Source organism: Podarcis erhardii (genome assembly GCF_964252035.2).
Source record: "Podarcis erhardii genome assembly, chromosome: 2".
Lineage (NCBI taxonomy): Eukaryota > Metazoa > Chordata > Lepidosauria > Squamata > Lacertidae > Podarcis > Podarcis erhardii.
The window spans coordinates 117,191,340-117,217,819 of NC_138498.1; the positions used below are offsets into that span (position 1 = coordinate 117,191,340).

General features: G+C 48.6%; 1 protein-coding gene across 2 annotated transcripts in view; it reads left to right on the forward strand.

Annotated features, from left to right (window-relative positions):
• The window catches only part of LOC309336723 (uncharacterized protein), a 45,839-nt gene that overhangs the window by 706 nt on the left and 18,653 nt on the right, over nt 1-26,480 (forward strand). Inside the window, exon 2 of one of the 2 annotated variants that reach the window (XM_081852956.1) lies at nt 11,719-11,924. The exons of the other annotated variant lie outside the window; for it this stretch is intronic. Within the exon in view, the coding sequence (XP_081709082.1) occupies nt 11,799-11,924 (126 nt within the window). The 5' untranslated portion in view covers nt 11,719-11,798. The remainder of the gene's footprint in view (nt 1-11,718; nt 11,925-26,480) is intronic. 2 annotated transcript variants of the gene reach the window in all.

Genomic DNA, 26,480 nt, shown 5'->3' on the forward strand with positions numbered 1-26,480 from the left:
TCATTTTTGTTGATTTCTAACATTAATGTTACATTGTTAAAGTACTTCTTCACCACAGTGCATTGAGGGATGGCCCCCAACTTGGACAGCTTTAAAATATTAGACAAATTAACTGAGGTAAAAGGCTATCATTGGCTACCAGCCATGGTGGTTATGCTCTGCCTCTGCTGTTGGAGGCAGTGATGCTTCTGAATATTATTATTATTATTATTATTATACCAGCTAGAAACAGCAGGAAGGGAGAGGGCTCTTCAGAGGATCTGTGATCGTAAGCCCTTGAGGATTTTAGAACATAGTACAGTAATACCTCTAGATGCGAACGGGAACCGTTTCGGAGCCCCGTTCGCATCTAGAAGCAAATGTAACCTGTGTCTGCGCGTGCGCGGGTCACGTTTTGGCGCTTCTACGCATGCACATGACGTCATTTTGAGCGTCTGCACATGCGCAAGTGGCGAAACCCGGAAGTAACGCGCTCCGTTACTTCCGGGTTGCCGCGGAACGCAACTCGAACGCGCTCATCTTGAAGCACATTCAACTGACTGTAAAAGTGATCGTAGTAAAAGTAAAAGTCTTCTTATGAGAAGAGAAGACTCCCTGGAAAAGACCCTGATGTTGGGAAAGATGGAGAGCACAAGGAGAAGGGGACGACAGAGGACGAGATGGTTGGAGAGTGTTCTCAAAGCCACCAGCATGAGTTTGACCAAGCTGCGGGAAGCAGTGGGAGACAGGAGTGCCTGGCGTGCTCCTCCTTAAGAGTTTTCTTTCCCTCTTTAAGAGCTTAGGGAAAGAGTTAGGTGTTCTCCTATTTGCATACCTTCCTAACCCTGACGATTAACCCTTTCCCTCTTGTAAGGCTTTCTCTTATAATTTTGCAACGTATTAGAGGCAGGTCCTTGGATCCTGCCACTGGATCCTGCCATCGGTAGCCCTCAGGACTTTCTTATACTTGTGAGATACCAGCTTGACTATCCACTTAATTTTTGGTCTTCTTTTCTGTTTCCCAGTTCTTTATAAGGGTACTGGTGGAGTTAAGGCTTCTCAGGGATTGGTAAAATTGAAGGAGTTGAAGAAGCCAGTAAGTGATTTCTAAAAGAGAAGGAACACCAATAGTTAAAATGAAAAAGACAGTGGGAACACCAGTGGAAAGGCGGCCATCAAGACAAGAAGAAGGGAAAGAGGGGAAGGAAATTAAAGATTATGACAGTCTGATGGCAGAAATAAGGAAAGAATTTAAAAACAATGAACAATATATTGAAAGGAAGCTAATAGAAGTTCAGGATACTCTGGATAAGAAACTAGAGGGGGTGGTGGGTGAACTGACAGGTAAAGTGAAGGACTTATCGGTAAGAACCAAAGCACTGGAGGATTCAATGAAAAGGGTGCAAAAAGACATGAAAGACAGTAAGAGGGAGGTGGACAGGATTAAAATAGAAGTTAAAGATCTGTGATCGTAAGCCCTTGAGGATTTTAGAACATAGTACAGTAATACCTCTAGATGCGAACGGGAACCGTTTCGGAGCCCCGTTCGCATCTAGAAGCAAATGTAACCTGTGTCTGCGCGTGCGCGGGTCACGTTTTGGCGCTTCTATGCATGCACATGACGTCATTTTGAGCGTCTGCACATGCGCAAGTGGCGAAACCCGGAAGTAACGCGCTCCGTTACTTCCGGGTTGCCGCGGAACGCAACTCGAACGCGCTCATCTTGAAGCACATTCAACCCGAGGTATGACTGTAAAAGTGATCGTAGTAAAAGTAAAAGTCTTCTTATGAGAAGAGAAGACTCCCTGGAAAAGACCCTGATGTTGGGAAAGATGGAGAGCACAAGGAGAAGGGGACGACAGAGGACGAGATGGTTGGAGAGTGTTCTCAAAGCCACCAGCATGAGTTTGACCAAGCTGCGGGAAGCAGTGGGAGACAGGAGTGCCTGGCGTGCTCTGGTCCTTGGAGTCACGAAGAGTCGGACATGACTAAACGACTAAACAACAACAAAAAGTGATTGATTTACCTATGCATTGCTTCCCATAAAATTTAACAGTAACATTACACATTTTTTAGGGGTGGGCTGCACGCCTGAGCCCCCTTTTAAATCCTGGGTCCACCATGGATTCAATTCCTGGAATAGCCAGGCTAGTTTCCTGGTAAGGTGTTGTTGTTTAGTTGTTTCCCAACATCAGGGTCATTTCCAGGGAGTCTTCTCTTCTCATGAGGTGGCCAAAGTATTAGAGCCTCAGCTTCACGATCTGTCCCTGCAGTGAGCACTCAGGGCTAATTTCCTTAAGAATAGATACGTTTGATCTTCTTGCAGTCCATGGGACTCTCAAGAGTCTCCTCTAGCACCATAATTCAAAAGCATCAATTCTTCGGTGATCAGCCTTCTTTATGGACCAGCTCTCACTTCCATACATCACTACCGGGGAAACCATGGCTTTAACTATACAGTGGTGCCTCACAAGACAAAATTAATCCGTTCCGTGAGGCTCTTCGTCTAGCGGTTTTTTCGTCTTGCGAAGCAAGCCCATTGACAGCTTAGCGGATTAGCGCTAGTAGCGGTTTAGCGGCTTTTAGCGGATCAGCTGAAAAGCGGCTTATCAGCGGATCAGCTGATAAGCGGTTTAGCATCTTAGGAAAAGGGGGGGAAAGGGGAAAAAACCCGCAGGAACTCGCAAGACATTTCGTCTTGCAAAGCAAGCCCATAGGGAAATTTGTTTTGCGAAGCGCCTCCAAAATGGAAAACGCTTTCGTCTAGCGGGTTTTCCGTCTTGCAAGGCGTTCATCTTGCGGGGCACCACTGTACGGACCTTTGTTGGCAAGGTGATGTCTCTGCTTTTTAATCCTGGTGAGGTAATGGCCCTCTAAACATGGGCCTTTAAGGTAACAAAGGAAATGGCTCTGTGCTAGATTGCAAACGGGTGTGGTCTGTGTTATGTACTGAAGTTCTCACCCTGGGCCAGCAGGGGGATACTGTAGATAGTTTTCACTCAGGTCCACGTCAGTTATTTTAGGCGGGAAACCCTGGGTTGTTGTTGCTTACAATGTTGACAGCCGGCTGCCTATAAAAGCAGGCCGGCTGAGCTGTTTGCTGTCAGTTCTGTCCAGCTTACAAATAAAGAGCTGCTCTGGAGAAATCGCTGTATCGTCTGCTATGTTCGCCCACAACTTAACACTGGCGACGAGGATGGGATCGATGGACATCAGAGCACAGCCAGATGCAGCCACCTCTGAGCAGAGCTGAATCACTGAGCTGAATCACTGAGCGAAATCACTGAACAGAACCAATTCAGAGCTGACTGTTCTGGCTAGAGCATGGTGTTCCATCCATCGCCCTTCACGCCGGCATCGGAATCATGGCTTCACTTGTGCCTCTACCGCCGTTTGCGCCAGCCTCTGAATCACGGGACTCCTACCTCGCTCGGTTCGACTGCTACTTCCAAGCCAACGAGCTGACGCAAGTATCACAGGAGCGTAAGCGGGGCCTATTCCTCAGCCACTGTGGGCCTGAGGTGTTTGAGACGGCTCGAGCATTGGTTGCGCCTGAAGCAGTCCAGGCAACACCGTGGGACACGTTCCAAGAGAAGCTCCGCAACCACTACGCACCAAAGCCGTCCAAGATTGCTGCCCGCCATGCGTTCTATCACCGGAACCAGGCAGAGGGGGAGTCAATCAACAACTACACCACCGCCTTGCGACAGGCTGCAATGCACTGCGAGTTCCGAGACATAGACAATGCCCTGATGGATCGAATCGTCTGCGGGGTCCGGGACATCCATCTGCAATGGCGTCTCCTCGCCAAGCCAGACCTCACGTTACAGAAAGCCATTGAGGAGGCTGTGGCCTCAGAAGCTGCCCAGGAGATCCGCAAGGCCAGCAGCCCGCGTCTTGCTAAAAAGCCAGCTCCAGTGCATCATGAAGAGGCCAGCAGTGATGAGGCTTCCTCCAGTGAAGACAATGACGTGCACCAGACAAAGCGGGAGCGCAGGAAGTTCCAACAGAAGTCCAAGGGCCAACCGGAATGTGCCGGCTGCAGAGGGAACCATTCCTGTGCCAAGTGTCGATTCAGAGACGCCATCTGTAGGAAGTGTTCCAGAAGGGGCCACATCGCTAAGGTCTGCCGATCAGCTCCGTCTGACACCCCCCATTCACCGACTTGCAAGTCCAAGTCTTCACTCCAGTCTGCCAAGGAAAGCTGTTTCGCTCTCACCAACTGCCGCTGCCCGTCTGGAACCACGATTGGCCAAACCAACTCACCTACGCGACGCAAGCTGAACGTCACGGTGCTCATTGAAGGAGCTCCATGTGACATGGAGATCGACACCGGGTCTGCCCTGTCCATCGTGTCTTGGAGCACCATCAAAAGACTGGTACCCAGAGTGTCCAAAAGGCAACTCGACTCTCACCGTGTACACCTGAGAGACTACCAGGGAAACGACATTCCCGTGGTAGGCGTTGGCCGGTTCCGGATCGCCTTCAAGGATTTTTCAGGCCTGCTCCGGTTGGTGGTGGTTGAAGGTCAGCGGCCAAGCCTCCTAGGGCTAGACTTGTTTGATGCCCTCAGCCTGGAAGTCACCGGCATCAACTGCATCTCTAATGCAGAGACTGAGGGTCTGGTCAAAGACTTTGCCGAGGTTTTTGACGGCACTTTGGGGCAATATACAGGTACGCCCATCTCCTTTAGCCTTGATCCACAAGTCGCCCCCATCAAGCTAAAGCCACGCCGGGTTCCCTTTGCTCTCAAGGCTAAGGTGGACGAACAACTGGACAAGCTGATCGCCCAAGGAGTTTTGGAGCCAGTTGACCACGCCAAGTGGGAAACCCCCATCGTCACGCCTGTCAAGCCAGACGGGTTGACAGAGAGAATCTGCGCTGACTACAAGTGCACGATCAACAAGGCACTTCAGCAGCACGCTTATCCGGTTCCTGTTGTCCAACACCTGCTGCATTCCCTGGGTGAGGGTAAGGTCTTCGCTTAGCTGGACCTTGCCCAAGCCTATCAACAACTGCCCGTCGATGATGCCACTGCTGAAGCCCAGACGATCGTCACCCACCGAGGGGCATTCCGTTGCCGCCGGTTGCAGTTTGGGGTGAGTGTGGCTCCTGGCATCTTCCAAAGCCTTATGGAGCGTCTCCTGCAAGGGCTTCCAGGCGTGGTACCATATTTTGATGACGTCTTGGTGTCCGCAGACTCACACCAGCAGCTGTTCGAGCGCCTCCGTGCCGTGCTGACCAGGTTCCAAGAGGCCGGGCTCAAGGTAAAGAGGGAGAAGTGCCAGATCGCCGTTCCACAGGTAGAGTTCCTGGGCTATCTTATCGACGCCTCCGGCCTTCACCCGACCACATCCAAGATCTGCGCTATCCAGCAGGCCCCCATCCCAAAGAACAAGACGGAGTTGCAGGCGTTCCTGGGGCTGCTGAACTTTTATAACATGTTCCTGCCCCACAAAGCCACGGTGGCTGAGCCTCTTCACCGACTCCTCAGCACAAAGACGCCTTGGTCCTGGGGTCATCGGGAGACGGCGGCCTTCAACGCGGTCAAGGCTCTCCTTTCATCGGACCGTGTGCTGGTACAGTACAGTGAATCCAGGCCGTTGGTCCTTGCCTGCGACGCCTCACCTTTTGGCATCGGTGCTGTCCTTAGTCACCGTTTTACAGACGGAAGAGAAGCACCGCTCGCCTACTTTTCCAGGACGCTATCTCCGACGGAACGGAATTACAGCCAGCTCGACAAGGAGGCACTGGCACTTGTGGCTGGAGTGAAGAGGTTCCATGAATACCTCTATGGCAGGACTTTTGACCTCACCACTGACCACAAGCCGCTCCTGGGCCTCCTCGCTAGTGATCGTCCAACTCCACCAGTCCTCTCGCCACGCATGCTGCGATGGACTGTTTTCCTGGCTGCCTAACACTACCGGCTTGTCCATCACCTGGGGAAATCGATCGGCCATGCCGACGCCCTCAGCCGTAGCCCTCTTCCAACGTTTGTGGAAGACCCGGCTCCAGCTTCACCGCTCCTCCTAATTGAGGATCTTCCGGCAGCGCCTGTATTGGCTGCCACTGTGGCCTCCGCATCTGCCCAGGATCGCACCATCAGCCGGGTGCTCAACTGGGTGTGGAGGGGGTGGCCACAAGGGCCTTTTGCATCGGAGTTCCAGCCCTTCGCAACCAGACAACATGAACTCTCGGCTCATCGTGACTGTCTGCTGTGGGGAGACCGCATCGTGATTCCCCAGGGACTCCGTCAGCGCGTCCTGGAGGCTCTGCACGTTGGCCACCCGGAAATTGTCAAAATGAAAGCGTTGGCTCGGTGTTACGTCTGGTGGCCTAACATGGACGATGCCATCACTGCCTGGGTGTCCGCCTGTCAAGCGTGCCAAGAGTCGAGGCCTGCACCACCGGCAGCTAAGGGACACACCTGGGAGACGCCAAAAACACCCTGGTCGAGGGTGCACATCGATCTGGCTGGCCCCTTTCACGGCCGGACCTTTATGGTAGTGGTGGACGCCTATTCCAAATGACTGGAGGTGGCCCTGATTCCCTCCACCACTACCGAGGCCGTCATCCGGGTGCTGCGAGGCCTGTTTGCGACGCCTGGGTGTCCTGATGTCCTTGTCTCCGACAACAGACGCAGTTCACGTCAGGCACTTTTGAGCGGTATCTTTTGGGACTGGGCATCCGCCATGCCCTAACGGCACCCTTTCATCCATCCAGCAACGGGCAAGCGGAGAGAATGGTGCGCTCGGCAAAAGAGGCACTGGCGCGCCTGGACCGGGGAGACTGGCACGAGCGGGTCGCCGAATACTTGTTCGTGCAACACATCACCCCTCATGCGGCCACAGTGCGGAGTCCTGCTGAACTGCTTATGGGCCACCGCCTCAGGTCACCGCTCGACCGGCTGCACCCGGACTTTGCCGTGGCCGAACCCCCAGGCTGTGCCAACGCGCCACGGTCATTTATTCCAGGAAACCAGGTCTTTGCCCGGAACTATGTGGGGGACATTCCTTGGGTGCCAGCCACAGTAGTGGGAATCACTGGACCTCGCTCGTACCAGGTGGCACTCGAAGACGGACGCTTGTGGCGCCGGCACATAGACCAGCTTAGGCGCAGGGTTGGGGACTTGGACACTACCGTGGTGCCCCCAACTGCGCTTGTGGCTCCAGAAGAGACACTTACAGATGGCGAGGCTCCACCTACACCTCCCTCGCAAACTGCCAGCGTGGAGCCGAACCAAGCCACTTCAGAGGGTCTGCCAGACTTACCACAGACTCAGATCACTCCACTTGCGGAGGCTCCACCCACAGCAGCGGATCCAGAGGATTTGGTTTCAACGCCACCTAGGGTCGCACCACAGCCTCAGCAAGAATTGTGTGGCCCCCCGGACTTGGCTACCAGTCCCCAGCGGTCTGGCAGAGTTTCCAAGCGCCCAACTTATTTAAAGGACTATGTTGTTGGACATGTATCACTGTTGGTCTAAGTATGGGAAATGTAACCGATATGCTTTTGTGCCTAATTGAACCATTACATGTAGTGCTGTATATAAGGAAACCATTACGATTGTAACTAACGCCTTATCTCGGTGGGGAGGGGTGTTATGTACTGAAGTTCTCACCCTGGGCCAGCAGGGGGATACTGTAGATAGTTTTCACTCAGGTCCACGTCAGTTATTTTAGGCGGGAAACCCTGGGTTGTTGTTGCTACAATTTTGACAACCGGCTGCCTATAAAAGCAGGCCGGCTGAGCTGTTTGCTGTCAGTTCTGTCCAGCTTACAAATAAAGAGCTGCTCTGGATAAATCGCTGTGTCGTCTGCTGTGTTTGCCCACAACTTAACAGTCTGCTCCCTTACCTGGTTGATGGTGCAAAAGACAAAGGCCAGAGCTGAGTGTGACAGCTGGGCTAGAAGCAGGCAGCAGCCTGATATTGAGATCTATGCATCCTATAGAGCGAAAAATACGGTATATATTTTGTGGTTTTGATTTTGTTCTGAGAGCCCCCTGAGACCTCCAGGTATAGGGCAGTATATAAATTCAAATAATAATAATAATAATAATAATAATAATAATAATAATAATAATGTGTTTGATGCCAGGGCTTTGACTATAGGAGAAGCAAGACTTTCTGGGGTGTTCATACTGTGAGCTCCTCCACCAAAAACCATAGATCATAAAGAAACCACAGTGTCCACTGCCCCCTCATTCTAGGTATGTTCCTGGAAAACCTAGGATCTATAACCACTCAGAGATTGGGGTCCATTCACAACCGAGTCCCTTTACGCACCAGCAACAATGAGTGACACGCAGCTAGAGATGGCAAGGCTTGGAAAAAACCCCAGAGAAATTGGGGGGGGGGACACCAGGTTATTTCCATTTTCCCCCAAAGCTGATTTTCCAGGAAAATTGAAAAAAAATAGTTTGATATAGTTTGAATATTCCACACACTATTTCACCCCTCAATTTTTCCTTAAAAAAATGGCTTTAGAAAAATATTGGAAAAATGCCTCCCCCCCATTTTTCCATTTTTTGCACACACACTTTGGAGCTCCCTGCAGACTGACACCAGGCAGGCGCTCTCAGTGTACTCTTTCTGGCAACTGCTCAAAACATTTTCGTTAGGGCCAGCCCATCTGAACACGTAGAAGCTGCATGTGATTTACATCTTTTTAACCACTGCTGACTTTTAAATACCTGCTTTTAACTGTGTTTTATCAATCATTTTAATATTCTGTTGTATATTTTTGTAAACTGTTTAGAAAGCTCTCTTACCATCATGCAGTTTATCATATATAATAACAAATTCAATTAAAAAAACACACACACACTCCTTTTCCTTTCAGACTCTTAGTGCAACATACTATTCAGTACAGTGGATGCTCAGGATGCAAACGTGATCCGTGTGGGATGCACGTTCGCAACCCGCAGCGGCACGTCTGCGCATGCGCGGGTTGCAATTTGGCTCTTCTGCGCATGCGCAACCCCCGAAACCCGGAAGTAACCTGTTCCGGTACTTCCTGGTTTTGGCAGGTCCGTAACCTGAAAAAACGCAACCTGAAGTGTCTGTAACCTGAAGTATTACTATAACTGGATGTTGGTTACTTCTAAGCCTGGCATGCAAAAAAAATACCTTATGATTTGCCCTGGCTGTCCTCAAGTAGAGATGGAAAGGCCGGGGGGTGGGGGGAAACAGGTCCCCCCCTCGCCCCCTTTTCCCCCAAAGCCATTTTTTATAAGTTCTTGAGGAAAAATGACAAAGAGGAAGAGCAAGAAGAAATTGAAAATGATAGCAGTAGTTCAGAAAATGAGATAGAATAAACTGCATGGGACTTCCGGGTTAGCGCCATCGGCAATGGCGGCGTTCCTCTGACTGAGAGGAACCCGCTCCGTGGAATTCGGGTTGTGCCGCCGTGGCGAAGGCAGAGACCCTTTAGAAATCCCAGGTGGAGGAAGCCTGGGAACGTGGGATTCGGCTGACACCAGGAGCGCCCCCCCTACCCGCAGGGAAACCCCTTTTTTGGGGTTCCGAAGTGACGTGGGGTGAGCGGCGCGGTGTTTCTGTAAATATACTGAAGCAAATAATTTGTTAACTAAGGTCGTGGAGAGTCTTACGTAAAGGATTTAAATTCCACTGATTGAAACTACTATCAATATTTTTTTTTTTTTGGAAGCAGGGGAGCCTGCAGGAGAAGGTTAAAATTCGGGAATTGAAGCGCCACTTCCCTAAACCCAGGAGTGGTCTACGAGAGCCTGTTGACGGTGAATAGATAAATCTGACAGCTGTCAAGCGAGCTGTCAAGATACAAAAGAAGGACTTTGTTTCTACTGTCCGTTTTTGTGTTTAAAAAGAAGGAAGGAATTGTTACAATATTACATTTAAAAAGAAGGAAGGAACTGTTACAAATTTTACGTATGGGACCTTTGGGTCTGTGCTGGAAGGAGTGATAAAAGGAACTTGTGTCCCTCTAGAGGGAGCTTTGGGATATTGTCGTAAGGATGCAGCTGGGAAATTGCTTTTAAAGATAAAAGTTCTGAGAAACTAGTTTTTGACCTTGGACTGTTTAAGGATGGCGGTCGGGAAGGAAGTCGAGTGTGAACTGAACAGGACATTTTATCTGTTGGGAAAGCTGCAAGACCACATAAATGTTATGGCTACCAATGTTGTAATCTTGGGAACAAAAGTGCAGTGGCGTAGCGTGGGTTATCAGCACCCGGGGCAAGGCAAGTAATTTGCGCCCCCTAACCCATGGATTTGCGCCCCCTAACCCGTGGATTTCCCTAACCCCCAGATGTTGCGCCCGGTGCGGCCGGCCCCCCCTGCACCCCCCACGCTACGCCACTGCAAAAGTGGGCATTATTAAAGAAGCTGACAAGAACTCGGCACAGGAACCTCTTCCAACTGAACAAATCGAAGAATTTGAGAAGGAGAAACTTGTTGTGATTAAAGTGATGAAAGGGGGAGCCGTAACCCTACAGAGGCAAATGGTGGATTATAATTCGAGGCCCTACATGATGGCAACCAGGAGGAGCCAGTTTTTGGAGATGGAAGCCTGGCTTGGTTTGGAAAATGAAAGATGGGGAGATCACCTTATGTGGAGATTAAATGACTTTTGGGATATAAATCTGAGCCAGGTGGAGGTTGGAGCTTTTGGGGCCTTTGGATTTGAAAGGAGTGTGAAACAAGATTTGGAATATCCTATAGGCCCTACTTTTAACTATGGAAGTCTGGCATACCTGCTAAGAAGGAATATAACTACCGATGGGTTGGAGCTTCCCCAAGATCTGTTCTTTAGCACCAAAGACTACCAAAAAGACCGGCAGAGGGGACATGAAAGAGATTTAAGAGCCTCGGACTTAAGATCTCCGGGTTGATGGTTTTCCGAGATTGATGGAACTATTGCTAGGGGCCGAAACCGGGGAGGGGAGTTGGTGAAAGAAAATTGGGAATTTAAAATGTATATATTATAATTAGTCTTTTTTCTTTTTCTTTGAGAAATGGGAAAATCGTGGAATGGAATTTTCTTTTTTGACCCTAGGGGAAACGTTTCAAGAATAAGTTCAGATATATAAGTTTTAATGAGAAATAAGATTAAATAAAGTAAAAGTGGATGGTTAAATGGTGAAAGAATGAATGGAAAATTACAGTATAATAAGATAAGATATAAGGATAAAAATAAGGTGAAGGATTTGCTGAAATATCTATATGAATTAGAATACAAAGAGGGGAGATGTGAGGAGGCCAAGGAGGTAAGTTAAGAAAGGGAGTTATATTAAGGTTTAATTTGTTCTTTTGCTTTTTTTCTTTTTGTTTTTTGGATTTGTATTCTTTTTTCCTTTTTAGCTGTTTTTGCTATTTTATTTTCCTATTTTTATTTTTCTCTTGGATATGTTTTGTTTTTATATATTGTGTTTTTCTTTGTAACCTTTCAAAACTTGAATAAATATTATTGAAAAAAAAAAGAATAAACTGCATGTATATGTTGTGTCTTCTGGGTTTGTTGTTGTTTAAAAAAAAAAAACACTACTCAAAGGGTAGACCTTCTATGGAGCTTAAATATTGAGATGGACCTTAACTTTATTTGCTGTTGGTGCTAAGGGGCAAATGTGATTATTTTGTATGTTGATGGTTTCTTCCTTTTTTTTGTTGCTTTTGAGGGAAAGGGGGTGGTTACCTGTTTTATTGAAAGCATAATGCAGTCATACCTCATGTTACGTCAGTTTCATGTTACATTCTTTCAGGTTACATCCCGCGGCGACCTGGAAGTACCAGAAAGGGTTACTTCTGGGTTTTGCCGCTCGTGCATGCACAGACACACAAAATGACGTCACGCGCATGCGCAGAAGCGACGAGTCACAACCCGCACATGCACAGACACGGCGCTACGGGTTGCGTTCTTTTCATGTTGCAAATGGGCCTACGGAACAGATCCCGTTCACAACCAGAGGTACCATTGTACTTTTATCTACCCTGTGTTTCATGCGATTTGTAAAACTACTCCACACTGGGGTTTTTTTCAATTTTCCCAAAATTTCCATTTTTTCCTGAAAAAAGCGGTGGGGGGGGGCGTTTGTTTCTCATGGCTTCAAAATTCCCGGAAATTTTACATCTCTACACCCGAAAATTCTCTAACAATCAATGTTTTAGTTCTTTCTCAAGCAGGAAAACTTACTGCAAGAAATCAAGGAAACTGATCAGAGGTTGAAGTTTGATCTTTGTTTACCCAGATTATATAGCAATACAGGTCAGACATGCGAGGAACTCAGTGGTATGATCCAACTGTTACCCGAACCGCAAAAGATAGGTGTTTTCAAACCTGAGCTATGTTGGAGTAACTGGACATGGGAAGGGGTTAATTTCCTACATGTGCATAAATCACTCTGCGGATAAGAATCAGAGGGCATGAACAGTCAAGTCAGTTACTATGGTAACAGCCCAGGGCCCTGGCTGTATAAAGTGATTAATGTATGTCAGCTCAATAGTGTCTGCTGTTTCGTCTTGAATTGCTGAATGTAAGAGCAACGGAGATACTTTGTACTGGTATGTATCACTACATATTTGTATCTGCAAAACCCTATGAATATATTTCTACGTCCATAACTGTTTTACTGATCTTTATCTTCTGCAGCAGTAAACCATCAGAATGTTTTTCAGCTTCTGTGTGGTGACTGGTACCGTAAGCAACTTTCACTGCATGGGTATCTCACCCGAGACTCCCAACAAGCTAGCTAGCTTCAAAAACAAACGACTCAAATCTCAAAAGGTGAACATGGGAAGATAGCTCATCTAGGACAGACATATCTAACCCGTTGATGGTGGGCCCAGCTCCTTTCCATGGCAACCCAAAAGAGCACAGCATGCTTCTCACCAGCCAGAAAGGTGATGGCTCCAAAATTGGTTAAGAAAGATGCACGTGCGCAACAAAGGATAAGGAGAAGCAAGCAGGCAGGAGTGGGGAGGAGGAGGAGGGGAGGTGTACGCAGTGGCGTAGCGTGGCTTGTCAGCACCCGGGGCAAGGCAAGTAATTTGCGCCCCCTAACCCATGGATTTGCGCCCCCTAACCCTAACCCTAACCCCCAGATGTTGCGCCCGGTGCGGACGGCCCCCCCCTGCACCCCCCACGCTACGCCACTGGGTGTACGCAGACAGAAAGGCCAGGCGAGAGAGAGAGAGAGAGAGAGAGAGAGAGAGAGAGAGAAGCCCAGGCAGCTTGCTCCGACTGGCTCCTCAGAGAGAGGAGCTAGTTTAGGAAGAAAGAGAGAAAAGGCCAGCGCAGAGAGAGAAAGGGCTGATTTAGGGAAAGAGAGAGAGAGAGAAGCCCAGTGTGCTCTGACTGGCTCCTCGGAAAAAGAATTTTTCTCTCTGTCCCCCCCCTTAAACTCCCCTTCCCGCATCCAGTTGTCCACCTCCTTCCACACATGCACCCCGCATGTGCGCCTTGTCCCCCCCAATTTGAGTGTTAATTGGGCCTGTATTTGGCTGGTTTGGACGATGCTGCTGCTGCCCTGAGCAGACCACACAGACGTCACTGGCCCACTTCAGAACTGCTTTCTTTAGCCTGGCTGCCACCCAGAGGAGAAACAGCACCGGCAAGAGGTCCACAGTGCAGCCACCCTCCACTAGCCCAGCCAGTAATAGGAAGCGTTCTTTTGGGGCGGTGTCAGGAATGAGCCAGCTCCAAGCGAAGGTTTGCAGCCAACTGCAGAAAGCAGCTAGGAACTGAGAGGCATAGGTGTTTGTCATGCAGGGGAGAACTGGCAGCTGCAGACTTTGGCTCTTCCTTTAAAATATATGTATATATATTAGCAGTTTCAACATAACAAATTATCAAATTATCAAACCATATAGTCGCTTACATTAATTTTTTCCCGTTTCCCTCCTCCCTCCCTCCCTTCCATCCTTCCCTCCCCCACCACCAAGGACTTCCCTCAGCTCCTCTCTCTGATTTCTAGGCACATATTATTCTCTGCATGTTATAAAGTTGTACATATCCTTACATTATCTATCTAACATGTTATTAACCAATAAATTTGTGTATGTTTATTCAAAACCTGCCAAGGAGTCTTCATTTTGTTGTCTTTTTAGATAATTTGTAAAAAGCTCCCCTTCTTCCTTAAAGTCATAGTTGTCCTTGTCCCACAATTTGTATGTCAATTTCGCCAACTCTGCATAGCTCATCAGTTTTTCTTGCCACTGTTCTTTCGTTGGGATTTCCTCATTCTTCCATCCTTCTGCTATCAAGACTCTTGCCGCTTTTGTAGCATACATAAATGAATTCTTTGTTTTTCTTGGCAGGTCTTGTCCTGCAATCCCTAACAAAAATGCTTCTGTTTTTGTTTTTTTTACAAATGTCATTTTAAACATTTTTTTCAATTCATTATATATCATTTCCCAAAATTTTTTAATTTCTCTACATTCCCACCACATATATGATAAAAAGCCCCTTCTTTTTCTTTACATTTCCAACATATATTTGACTCGGTTTTATACATTTTTGTAATCTGTACTGGTGTAATATACCATATATACATATGCAACAACGGCAGCAAGGATACTCATCGCTAAAAATGGGAAGACTCAAGAACTACCCACACTGGAAGAGTGGCAGATGCAACTGATGGACTATATGGAACTAGCCAAGATGACTGGCAGAATCCGAGACCTGGGAGAGGAGAGAGTCGAAGAAGACTGGAAGAAATTCAAGATTTATTTAAAAAAATACTGTAATTTGGTTGAATGCTAAGAAAGGATGCTAGATCATAAATAATTGTGCACCACTAAATTAGTGAGAATTAAGATGATAAGTAAATTTGAGGAAAAATTATAAACCTTTTGGAGAATTTATAGATTATACTTAAATGAACTTGACATAAGAGTGTAAACAAGATGATAAATTGCTGGCAAGAATTGGCAATGATGCAAATGGGAGCGGGAGGCGTGAGGAAGTCCAAAGGTGTTATGAAAAGATGTTATGATATATGTTATACTGTTTTTTATTTTTGCATTTAAGTTTGAAAAACCCAAATAAAATATTATTAAAAATATATATATATACCATATATACATCATTTTCATATAATTTTATTTCAAGAGAGATTTCAAGTTTACTTTCCACAGTTTTTCCCAAGTTTTTCCTCAAATTGTATATTATTGTATATTATGTCCTATATCCTGTGCCCATTTGATCATAACTGATTTGACTTCCTCATCTTTTGTTTCCCATTCTAGCAAAATACTATATGCTTTCTTCAGCAGCTTCCCTTCTTCTATAACTTCCTATTGAAATATATAAATTGTATAACTAAACCCCTTCTTATTATCTTCCTTGTACATCTCATCTAATTGTCTGTAGTGTAGCCAACTCTGAAAATGGTCTTTAATTTCCTCATAGTCTTTTAGCTTCCATTTCCCTTCTTGATCCTTCAACAATTCTCTATATGTAGGCCACTTCCTTTTTTTGCCAAGCGGTTTGAGTAACAAAGCTTCAATTGGTGATACCCACTGGGGTGTTTTTTGTTCTATTAAGTCTTTGTATCTCTCCCACATCCTCATTAGAATCATTTTTTTGTCTGCAAATTCAAGTAATTCTGTTTCCAATTTTAAAAAATATATGTTTTTTTCTCATTGGGGGCATAAATTCCCACCAACATCACCTTCTCTCCTTGGATTTTTATTTGTATTATTAAGATTCTGCCTTTCTCATCTTTTTGAATCAATTTGGGTTCTAGTGCAGGATTAATATAACAAACTCCTCCTCTCTTTTTTGCATTATCTGCTGAGATGAAATCCAATCCTAATTTTTTATTAATTAATACTCTTTTATGCTAGCTTGCAATATGTGCTTCCTGAAAACAAATTATATCCAACTTTTGTTTTAAAATTACAGTGGTGCACCGCAAGACGAATGCCTCGCAAGACGGAAAACCCCCTAGATGAAAGGGTTTTCCGTTTTGGAGGTGCTTCGCAAAACAAATTTCCTATGGGCTTGCTTCGCAAGACGAAAATGTCTTGCGAGTTCCTGCGGTTTTCCCCCCTTCCCCCCCCTTTTTATAAGCCGCTAAGCCGCTTATCTGCTTATCCGCTAAGCCAATACGCCGCTAAAAGCCACTAAAAGCCACTAATAGTGCTAATAGCGCTAATCCACTAAGCCGCTAATGGGCTTGCTTCGCAAGACGAAAAAACCGCTAGACGAAGAGACTCGCGGAACGGATTAATTTCGTCTTGCGAGGCACCACTGTACATGTTGAATCCTGTTACATTTAGCTTTGTTATTCAAACCATTAACATCCCAATATTTAATATTTAATATTTTAAGATTAGCCATTGTCAGAGTCACTTACAATATCTGTTTTTCCACCTGTTCCTCCTTCCAGTGATAGCCGCTCCAAAGCAGCTATTTGCTCCATAGCAGCTATTTGGCCTGGTATTCTGTTGTCAACCTATATCTCTTTTTCATAAATGTAAATGACATCCCCTCTGGGTATTCCCATTTATATTCAATGTCTGCTTTTCTCAGCGCTGTTGTCAAGAATCGGTATTTTTGTCTTCTGAGTCTCAATTTAAATGGAATCTCCCAAGAAATATTGACCTTCTGTCCAGCAACCACAAGATTGTCCACAAAAGTTTTGCATCCTTCATTTTTTTGTTGCTGTTGCAAATGTTAATAGGACATCTCCTGGCTGCTTTCTCTGCCGACTTTCTATCGTGCGTATCCGAAAACAGCTCTCCGTCATTTCTGCCACCCACTCTTGCCTCTCCTCCATCCATTCTGCAATTGTCTTTGTAACATATGTTTCTAAGTTCTGTTCTGATTCTGATTCTGGTAGGCCTCTTATTCTCACTGTTTCCCCCCCCCCCCCACTTTATCTCAACTGCAAGAGGAGGATTTTATCTTCCAAATCATTTTGTTTCTCTTGTAGACCTCCCACCATCCCTATAACAGCTTTCTGTTCTTCCTTCAAATGTCCTAACTCCTCACTAGTTTTTTCTAGCTTATCAACTTTAGTTTCTAATTTGTTAACCTTCTCACCTAATTTTCCAAATTGTTCTGTCAATAATTTATTCGATTTTTCCGTATCCAAATGCACTTTTCAGCAAAACTTTTCACTGACTACATAATAATAATAATAATAATTTATTATTTGTACCCCGCCTATCTGGCTGGGTTTCCCCAGCCACTCTGGGCGGCTTCCAACAGAGATAAAAAATACACTAAAATATCACATATTAAAAACTTCCCTGAACAGGGCTGCCTTCAGATGTCTTCTGAATGTCAGGTAGTTGTCCATCGCCTTGACATCCGATGGGAGGGCATTCCACAGGGCGGGCGCCACCACCGAGAAGGCCCTCTGCCTGGTTCCCTGCAACTTGGCCTCTCGCAGTGAGGGAACCGCCAGAAGGCCCTCGGAGCTGGACCTCAGTGTCCGGGCAGAACGATGGGGGAGGAGACGCTCCTTCAGATATACTGGACCGAGGCCATTTAGGGCTTTAAAGGTCAGCACCAACACTTTGAATTGTGCTCGGAAACGTACTGGGAGCCAATGTAGATCTTTCAAGACCGGTGTTATATGGTCTCGGCGGCCGCTCCCAGTCACCAATCTAGCTGCCGCATTCTGGATTAGTTGTAGTTTCCGGGTCACCTTCAAAGGTAGCCCCACGTAGAGCGCATTGCAGTAGTCCAAGCGGGAGATAACCAGAGCATGTACCACTCCGGCGAGACAGACCGCAGGCAGATAGGGTCTCAGCCTACGTACCAGATGGAGCTGGTAAACAGCTGCCCTGGATACAGATTTGACCTGTGCCTCCATGGACAGCTGTGAGTCCAAAATGACTCCCAGGCTGCGCACCTGGTCCTTCAGGGGCACAGTTACCCCATTCAGGACCAGGGAATCCTCCACACCTGCCCGCCTCTTGTCCCCCAAAAACAGTACTTCTGTCTTGTCAGGATTCAACCTCAATCTGTTAGCCGCCATCCATCCTCCAACCGCTTCCAGACACTCACACAGGACCTTTACCGCCTTCACTGGTTCTGATTTAAAAGAGAGGTAGAGCTGGGTATCATCTGCATACTGATGAACACCCAGCCCAAACCTCCTGATGATCCCTCCCAGCGGCTGCATGTAGATGTTGAAAAGCATGGGGGAGAGGACAGAACCCTGAGGCACCCCACAAGTGAGCGGCCAGGGGTCTGAACACTCATCCCCCACCACCACTTTCTGAACACGGCCCAGGAGGAAGGAGCGGAACCACTGTATGACAGTGCCCCCAGCTCCCAGCCCCTCAAGACGGTCCAGAAGGATGTCATGGTCGATGGTATCAAACGCCGCTGAGAGATCCAGCAGAACTAGGAAACAGCTCTCACCTTTGTCCCTAGCCCGCCGGAGATCATCAACCAGTGCGACCAAGGCAGTTTCAGTCCCATGATGAGGCCTGAATCCCGACTGGAAGGGATCCAAATGGTCCGCTTCTTCCAGGCGTGCCTGGAGTTGTTCAGCAACCACTCGCTCAATCACCTTGCCCAAGAATGGAAGGTTTGAGACTGGGCGATAATTGGCCATCGTGGCCGCATCTAAAGATGGTTTTTTAAGAAGCGGTTTAATAACCGCCTCTTTCAGCGGGTCTGGGAAGGCTCCCTCACGGAGGGAAGCATTCACCACCCCACGAAGCCCATCGCTCAGTCCTTCCCGGCTAGCTTTTATAAGCCAGGATGGGCAAGGATCCAGGAGACAGGTGGTTGGCTTCACTCGTCCAAGCAGCCTGTCCACATCCTCGGAGGTAACAGATTGAAATTGATCCCACACAACTTGACCAGACAGGACTCTAGCACTCTCCCGCCCCGGCCCTGCTCCCACGGTGGAGTCTACTTCTTCCCGAATCTGAGCGATTTTATCTGCAAAAAAATTTGCAAAATCATTGCAGGAGAACATGTGGCCCGTACTGGGCCCCGATGTTACAGGTGGTTCCGCTAAATTGCGAACCACCTGAAAGAGTCTCCTGCTGCTGTTTTCTGCAGATGCAATAGAGGCGGTGAAGAAAGTCTTCTTCACCGTCGCTATCGCCACTTGGTAGGCTCGACGTTGAGCTCTAACCCGTGTCCGGTCAGATTCAGAATGAGTTATCCGCCACCGGCGCTCTAGCCGTCTCAACGATTGTTTCATTGCCCTCAGATCCGTGGAAAACCACGGGGCTCTCCGGGCTTCATGCAATCGGAGAGGGCGCTTCGGAGCCAAACAGTCAATAGCCCTGGTTAACTCCACATTCCAGCGGGCCACCAGGGAATCGGCTGAAAGGCCATCAACATGGGATAAAGCATCCCCAACCACTCTCTGGAAACCATTTGGATCCATTAAGTGGCGGGGGCGGACCATCCGAATCGGATGGTCTAAATTCCGTAAGTTGCTGTGTGGGAAGGTCAGTGGTATTCTGTTTTCCCTGCTCTTTCCGTCTCTTCTTGTATGCTTGCCCGTCTCCTGTCCATTGCAGATTTCCTTGTTATGGCTCCTGCATCCTGTTTACCTGCCATTTCTGACCCAGAAAGTTTTCCCGCCCCTAAATAATTTTATTTTGATCTGTTCAAGGTCACACCTGCATTTCTTAGTTCATCCCAGAAGTGAAAGTATTTTCCCACTCCCAAGCTGAACTGCAAATTTTCCCTTTACCATTTAATCGTTCCCTCCCCTCCTACCGATGGAACTTAAGTTAGTAAAACTGTAAAATCCTTGCAAAACAGAGCCAAAAGAGAACAGACAAAGGAAAAAGCATAAAAAACAAAAGATGACTATTTTCACTCCCAGGCCCCTTACCTCCCAACCAGATCTAATTAAAATAAAAATAAAAATACATGTCCTATATCTTATTTTAGCTCCGGAGGGAGTCTGCTCGGCAGGGGCTGGGTCCTGCCGCGCCGGCGACGCGGGGACCCCTAAAAACCATGGGCGCTGAAACCCATGGACATGGTGACTCGGCTGGCACCTTTTAAGCCCCCCCCCGACCCGCGAAGGAGCCTTTTTAAAGGCTGCGGAACGGGTGACGGGGGGGGTGCTTTGAGTCCTCCGCTTCCCCTGCTGAGCGAAGCCGCATGCCATTCGACGGAGAGCGCTGACTTCTTCTATTGGAAATTTGGACTTAAAAGCATAACCCGTGAGTAATCGGAACTTGGATTAAAAAAGGCGAGAAATTTTTAAAGAATTCGGAACGAGCGGGGGAGGCGTAAAAAGGAATTCAGCCCCCCCCCCCGTTGTAGAGCAGCTAAAGTAAAGGACTTAACATCTAAGATTGAGCGCAACCCTATTTTGATAAAGTTATGAAATTTCGCGATGGAAAATTATAAGACTGAGCTGGAGGAGTGGAATTTAATCAAAAAGCAACCCCCCCCCCGGAACCTGGGAGCGCTTTAGTTAGAGCGCCGGGAGAAGACAAGGAGAGGTTTTGACAGCTGTCAAAGAGCTGTCAAAGCAGAAGAACAAAAATGAGAACTTTGTTACGAGGACTTTGCCTCTTCTGTGTATCTGAAGAAGTGTGCATGCACACGAAAGCTCATACCTAGAACTAACTCAGTTGGTCTTTAAGGTGCTACTGGAAGGAATTTTTTTATTTTGTTTTGACGAGGACTTTGCCGGTTATATTTGTTACAAATTGGATACTGTTATGTACTGAGTTGAATAGGATCCAAACTGCAGCAGTCTGATTGGTCCTAGAACAATAGGCTCCAAAAGGCAGCAGTCTGATTGGTCCTAGAACAATAGGATTCAGAATGCAGCAGTCTGATTGGTCCTAGAACAATGCAGCAGTATGATTGGTTAGCAGGAACCACCCAATCATGCTCCAGATAGAAGTGAATCCACAACCTGATTGGCCTACAGTAGAATCCTGGAATTAGCCAATCATGTGCAGCCCATTGTGTAAATAATGTATATAAAGCAGATACTTTGAGGGGACATTCATTCATTCCTCCTCACCACTATGAGCTGAATAAAGAGCATGAAATCACTTTGCGACTCTGAGTATATTTCACTGGCGACGAGGATGGGATCCCGCTGAGCTGACTGCCACACACAGCACCGCAGCACCGCCACCTGCCGCACCGCTGCCTCGCACCGTGTATCCAGGCTTCAGCTCCGGGACACAAGGAACTCAGAATGGCAACTGACAGCAGCTTCTCGCCATTCAACCCAGCATCTGGAGACTGGGAAGCGTACGCCTCCCGTTTCACCTTCCTCCTAGAAGCCAAAGGGGTCACCGATGAAGAAGACGCCAAGAAGAGGGCAATATTCTTCAGCGTCTGCGGAGAGGAGACATTTGAAATCGCCCGGGCTCTCCTTGCGCCTGAAGACGTCGCTACTGTTCCATACAAAACAATAATGGAACAGCTGAAGGGGCACTTTTCGCCACAGCCCTCAGTGGTGGCTCGTCGAAATGCCTTCTACGCAAAGCGGCAAGCCCCTGGGGAAACCATAACTGGGTTTGTGACCTCTCTCCGCCAAGCTGCCCGGTTCTGCAACTTCTCAGAGCTGGAGAACATGCTTCGTGACCGCCTCGTCGGTGGCCTGAAGGATGAGAAGCTGCAACGACGCCTCTACGCTAAGAAGAACCTAACGTTCCAGGTCGCTCTGGAGGAGGCCCTGGCAACGGAAGCTGCTGAGAGGTCGACGCAAGAGGCACGGCTGAGCCAGCCGTCCCAACCGAGGGTCCACCACGAAGACCTCACCAACGACTCGGGATCCGACAGGGAGGAGGTGCACCGAGTACAGCAGCGCACTCAAGCAGCCCACATACCACAGCTGCCTCGACGAGAAGGAGGGAACTGCGCAAGCTGTGGAGAAAGTCACGAGAGGAGGACCTGCCGTTTCCGCAACGCAGAGTGCAGGCAGTGCAGAAAATTGGGACACATCGCCCGGGTGTGTCGGGCTCGGCCCACCCGAAGCCAGGCATCAGATGACCAATCCAAGAGCCCCAGGTCCCGGGGCCCAACGCACCAAGGCAACTCGACGGAGCTCACAGACTTCCAGGTATACCAGTTGCCCCACCCCAACGTAGAGAAAATTTATGTAGAGGTACAGATAGAGGGGGCCCCATGCCGCATGGAGCTTGACACGGGTTCAACTCTATCCATAATCTCGGCAAGGACCTTAAGGAAACTGTGTCCTACTGGGGGTCCCAAACTCAGGCCGGCCCCATTCACCCTCCGGGACTTCCAGAAACGTAAGGTCCCCACAATGGGGGTGGGGACCTTCAGGGTGCAATACCGAGGGCGGACGCGGCAACTGGACTTGCTTGTGGTCAAGGGCCCCTACATTAGCTTACTGGGGTTGGCATGGTTTGGACCACTGGGACTAGCCATCACCGGGGTGAACCACATGAGCTTACAAGTGGACGTGGACGCCATATGCAAGGAGTTTCCGGGGGTTTTCGATGGGAAATTGGGACAGTATACGGGCCCCCCCATTGCTCTACAGCTTGACCCCGCAGTACGACCAGTCAGGCTCAAGGCCCGCCGGGTCCCATTCGCCCTGAAACCCCGTATAGATGAGGAATTGGACCGACTCGTGGAGCAAGGAGTGCTGGAGCCGGTGCCTAATGCCCCCTGGGAAACCCCAATCGTCACACCCGTCAAGCCTAATGGTTCGGTCCGCATCTGCGCAGACTACAAATGTACCATAAACAAGGCCCTCACGGCCCATGCATACCCAGTGCCAGTGGTCAGCCATGTCCTTGCCACCCTGGCTGGGTCGAAAATTTTTGGCAAGCTGGACTTGGCCCAAGCATATCAACAGCTGCCAGTAGATGAGGCCACAGCAGAGGCACAGACGATTGTGACGCACAGAGGAGCGTTCAGGGTAAAGCGGCTGCAATTCGGGGTCAGCGTGGCACCAGGCATATTCCAGAATCTAATGGACTCTCTCCTTAAAGGGATTCCTGGTGTCACCCCCTTCTTTGATGATGTGTTGATTGCCGGGCCCACACCAGAGGAGTTTGAGGACCGCCTCCGCACTGTTCTGCACCGTTTCCAGATGGCGGGTCTCAAGGTGAAGCGGGAAAAATGTCTACTAGGAGTGCCTCAAGTGGACTTTCTGGGATTTATGGTGGATGCAGAAGGGGTTCACCCGACTGGGGACAAGGTACGGGCCATTTGTGATGCCCCAGCGCCCAAGAACAAGACTGAACTTCAGGCCTTCTTGGGATTATTGAACTTTTACCATTCCTTCCTTCCCCACAAGGCGGCGGTAGCGGAGCCCCTACACAGACTCCTGGACAAGCGGGCCCCTTGGGTGTGGGGCCAGCGCCAGGAGGCCGCATTCCAGGCAGTCAAGGACTTGCTTGTCTCAAACTCGGTCTTGGCACACTTCGACGAGAGGCTGCCGGTGGTGCTAGCATGCGACGCCTCGCCCTATGGCATCGGCGCTGTCCTGGGACACCAACTCCCGGATGGAAGAGAGGTACCGGTAGCATACTTTTCCCAGACACTCAACGAAACCGAGCGGAACTACTCGCAAATCGACAAGGAGGGTCTGGCAATCGTGAAGGGAGTAAAAAAATTCCATGATTTCTTGTACGGGCGGCCCTTCACCGTGGTGACTGACCACAAGCCGTTGCTTGGCTTGTTTGCCCCCGAAAAGCAGACCCCCCAAGTGCTGTCTCCTCGCGTCCTCAGGTGGTCAATTTTCCTTGCCAGCTACCAGTATGCACTGATTCACCGCCCTGGAAAGGCGATGGGCCATGCAGACGCCCTCAGCAGGCTACCACTACCGGAAACAGGCCCCGACCCAGCACCTGCACAAGAGGTTATGAGCCTGGAGCTGCTTCCTGACCGCCCCATTCAGGCACAAGAAGTTGCACACCATTCCAAGAAAGATAGGGTCATCTCCCGGGTCCTGGACTGGGTGTGGAGGGGATGGCCCAGCCGCAGCCCCGGGCCAGAATTCGCCGGCTACACAACCCGCAAACATGAACTGTCAGCCCACAAGGGGTGCCTGTTATGGGGAAGCAGGGTCGTTGTTCCCCAGCCCCTCCGCAAAAGGGTCCTCACAGCCCTACACGAGACACACCCAGGGGTAGTAAGAATGAAGGCCCTTGCCAGGAGTTATGTGTGGTGGCCGGGGATCGACGGAGAGATAGAGGCCTGGGTCAAACACTGCCAGGCCTGCCAGGAATCCCGCCCAGATCCCCCAAGGGCCCCAGTCCAGTCCTGGGAGTCCGCCCGAGCACCATGGTCACGCCTGCATGTGGACTTCGCTGGCCCCTTTCAGGGGAAAACATTCTTCATAGTGGTGGACTCCTACACCAAATGGCTGGAAGTCGCACTGGTACCGTCCACTTCTACGTCCGCAGCCATCCGGGTACTACGCAGGCTGTTTGCAACCCACGGGCTCCCTGACACTCTCGTCTCAGACAACGGGACTGCATTTACATCAGGAGAATTTCAAACCTTCACAGTGCAGAACGCCATCCGCCACATCCGTTCGGCGCCATTCCACCCTGCCACCAATGGCCAAGCAGAACGCATGGTGCGGACCACCAAGGACACCCTTCGCCGCATGACGCAAGGGGATTGGGAGTACCGCCTTGCCACATTCCTTCTAGCACAGCACAGCACCCCCAGCTCAACGACTGGCCGGAGCCCCGCTGAACTACTAATGGGTCGGCGCCTTGCAATCAGATTGGACCGCCTTCACCCCGATAGAGCTCAGGATGAGGTAGTGGTGGGGGAAGGCAGGAACCCCCGGACCTTCGAGGCCCAGGACCCAGTGTACGCAAAGAATTTTGGGGCAGGCCCTGCATGGGTACCTGCCACAGTCACCAGGGTCACGGGCCCCGTGTCGTACGAGGTGCTAACAGATGGGGGGCAATGCTGGCGCCGCCACTGCGACCAGATACGGCGACGATTCCCGGGAGAAAACCAGGAGGAGGAGGACAGGTCAGAGGAGTCCCAAGGGAACAGTGGGGCAGTGAGGCCCATAGAGCAGCAGGGGCAAGCAGGAGAGGCAGAATCAGTAAATACAGAGAGGACCCGCGAGGCCGAAAGGACACCGGAACCAGAACCACGACTGAGCGAGCCGGTTGCGCCAGACCAAACAGCCCCATCCTTGGAACACGAGCCAGAACCTGAACCCCGGACCAGGGAACACCCCAGGCCGCAACGCACACGTAGGCCACCGGCGTACCTTGAGGACTATGAATGCGACCTCCCGGGCAGGACTGGAACTTAGAGGGGAGGGGTGTTATGTACTGAGTTGAATAGGATCCAAACTGCAGCAGTCTGATTGGTCCTAGAACAATAGGCTCCAAAAGGCAGCAGTCTGATTGGTCCTAGAACAATAGGATTCAGAATGCAGCAGTCTGATTGGTCCTAGAACAATGCAGCAGTATGATTGGTTAGCAGGAACCACCCAATCATGCTCCAGATAGAAGTGAATCCACAACCTGATTGGCCTACAGTAGAATCCTGGAATTAGCCAATCATGTGCAGCCCATTGTGTAAATAATGTATATAAAGCAGATACTTTGAGGGGACATTCATTCATTCCTCCTCACCACTATGAGCTGAATAAAGAGCATGAAATCACTTTGCGACTCTGAGTATATTTCAGATACAAAATGTTTAAAACAAGGAATATTTAAAACAAGGAATACTTTGACTGGTGGATGGGATCTGGAAGGGAACTGAGTTATTACAATCCACCTAGAGGAGCCGAGGGTTATTACAAGTTGTTGGCATCGAATTTGACTGAACTTTTTATCTCCTGGGAAACTGCAGAAATGGAACACTATTTTGGCTACAGAGGTTTACACACTAAAGTAGACAATAGACTTATCTATTGAAGACTTATCTATTGAAGACTTATCTATTGACTTATCTATTGAAGAATGGAAGGGACTTGGCATCATGTTTCGTTCCTGAATAACAGAGCCTCTGCAGTGGAATTTAGAAGCTTTTGGAATTAGAACATTTGTGCAGGAAAACAGGAAAAGAAAGAGGAGAGAGATTAACAAGAACAACAAGAATAATAAGAATTGGACAAAGTTGGAAGTGGGAACATTTGGGACATCCAGATTTGAAAGGTTTAAGAAATAAAATTGGAGTTTTTACTCCCAAGTATATAAAAATCTGGATGGAAAAAATGGGCCTTTTTGAGATAGACTCCTTCCAAGATTGGACATTTAAAATTAAAGAAGACTGGTAAAGGACTATGGTTTAAATAAGTGTGGGAGCTCCAGGAAGACATCAGATGTTGATTAATATGGGGAACGCAACCAGGAAAAGGGGGAGGGAAATTTGGAATCCAAAGGGTGTAAAATCATATTTTATTTTATTATATTTTAATCTACTATGTATATTAAAGGGGGGAACGCGTGGAAGGGAATAGGTCGATCTTAGGAGATGGGAAAATATTTTTAAATTAGGTTAATGATAATAAGGTTGAAATTTGGGATAATAAATTGCTGAATTTATTTGTAAGAATTGGAATATAAGAGGGGGAGGGGAGGGGAAGTCCTGGAAAGATGT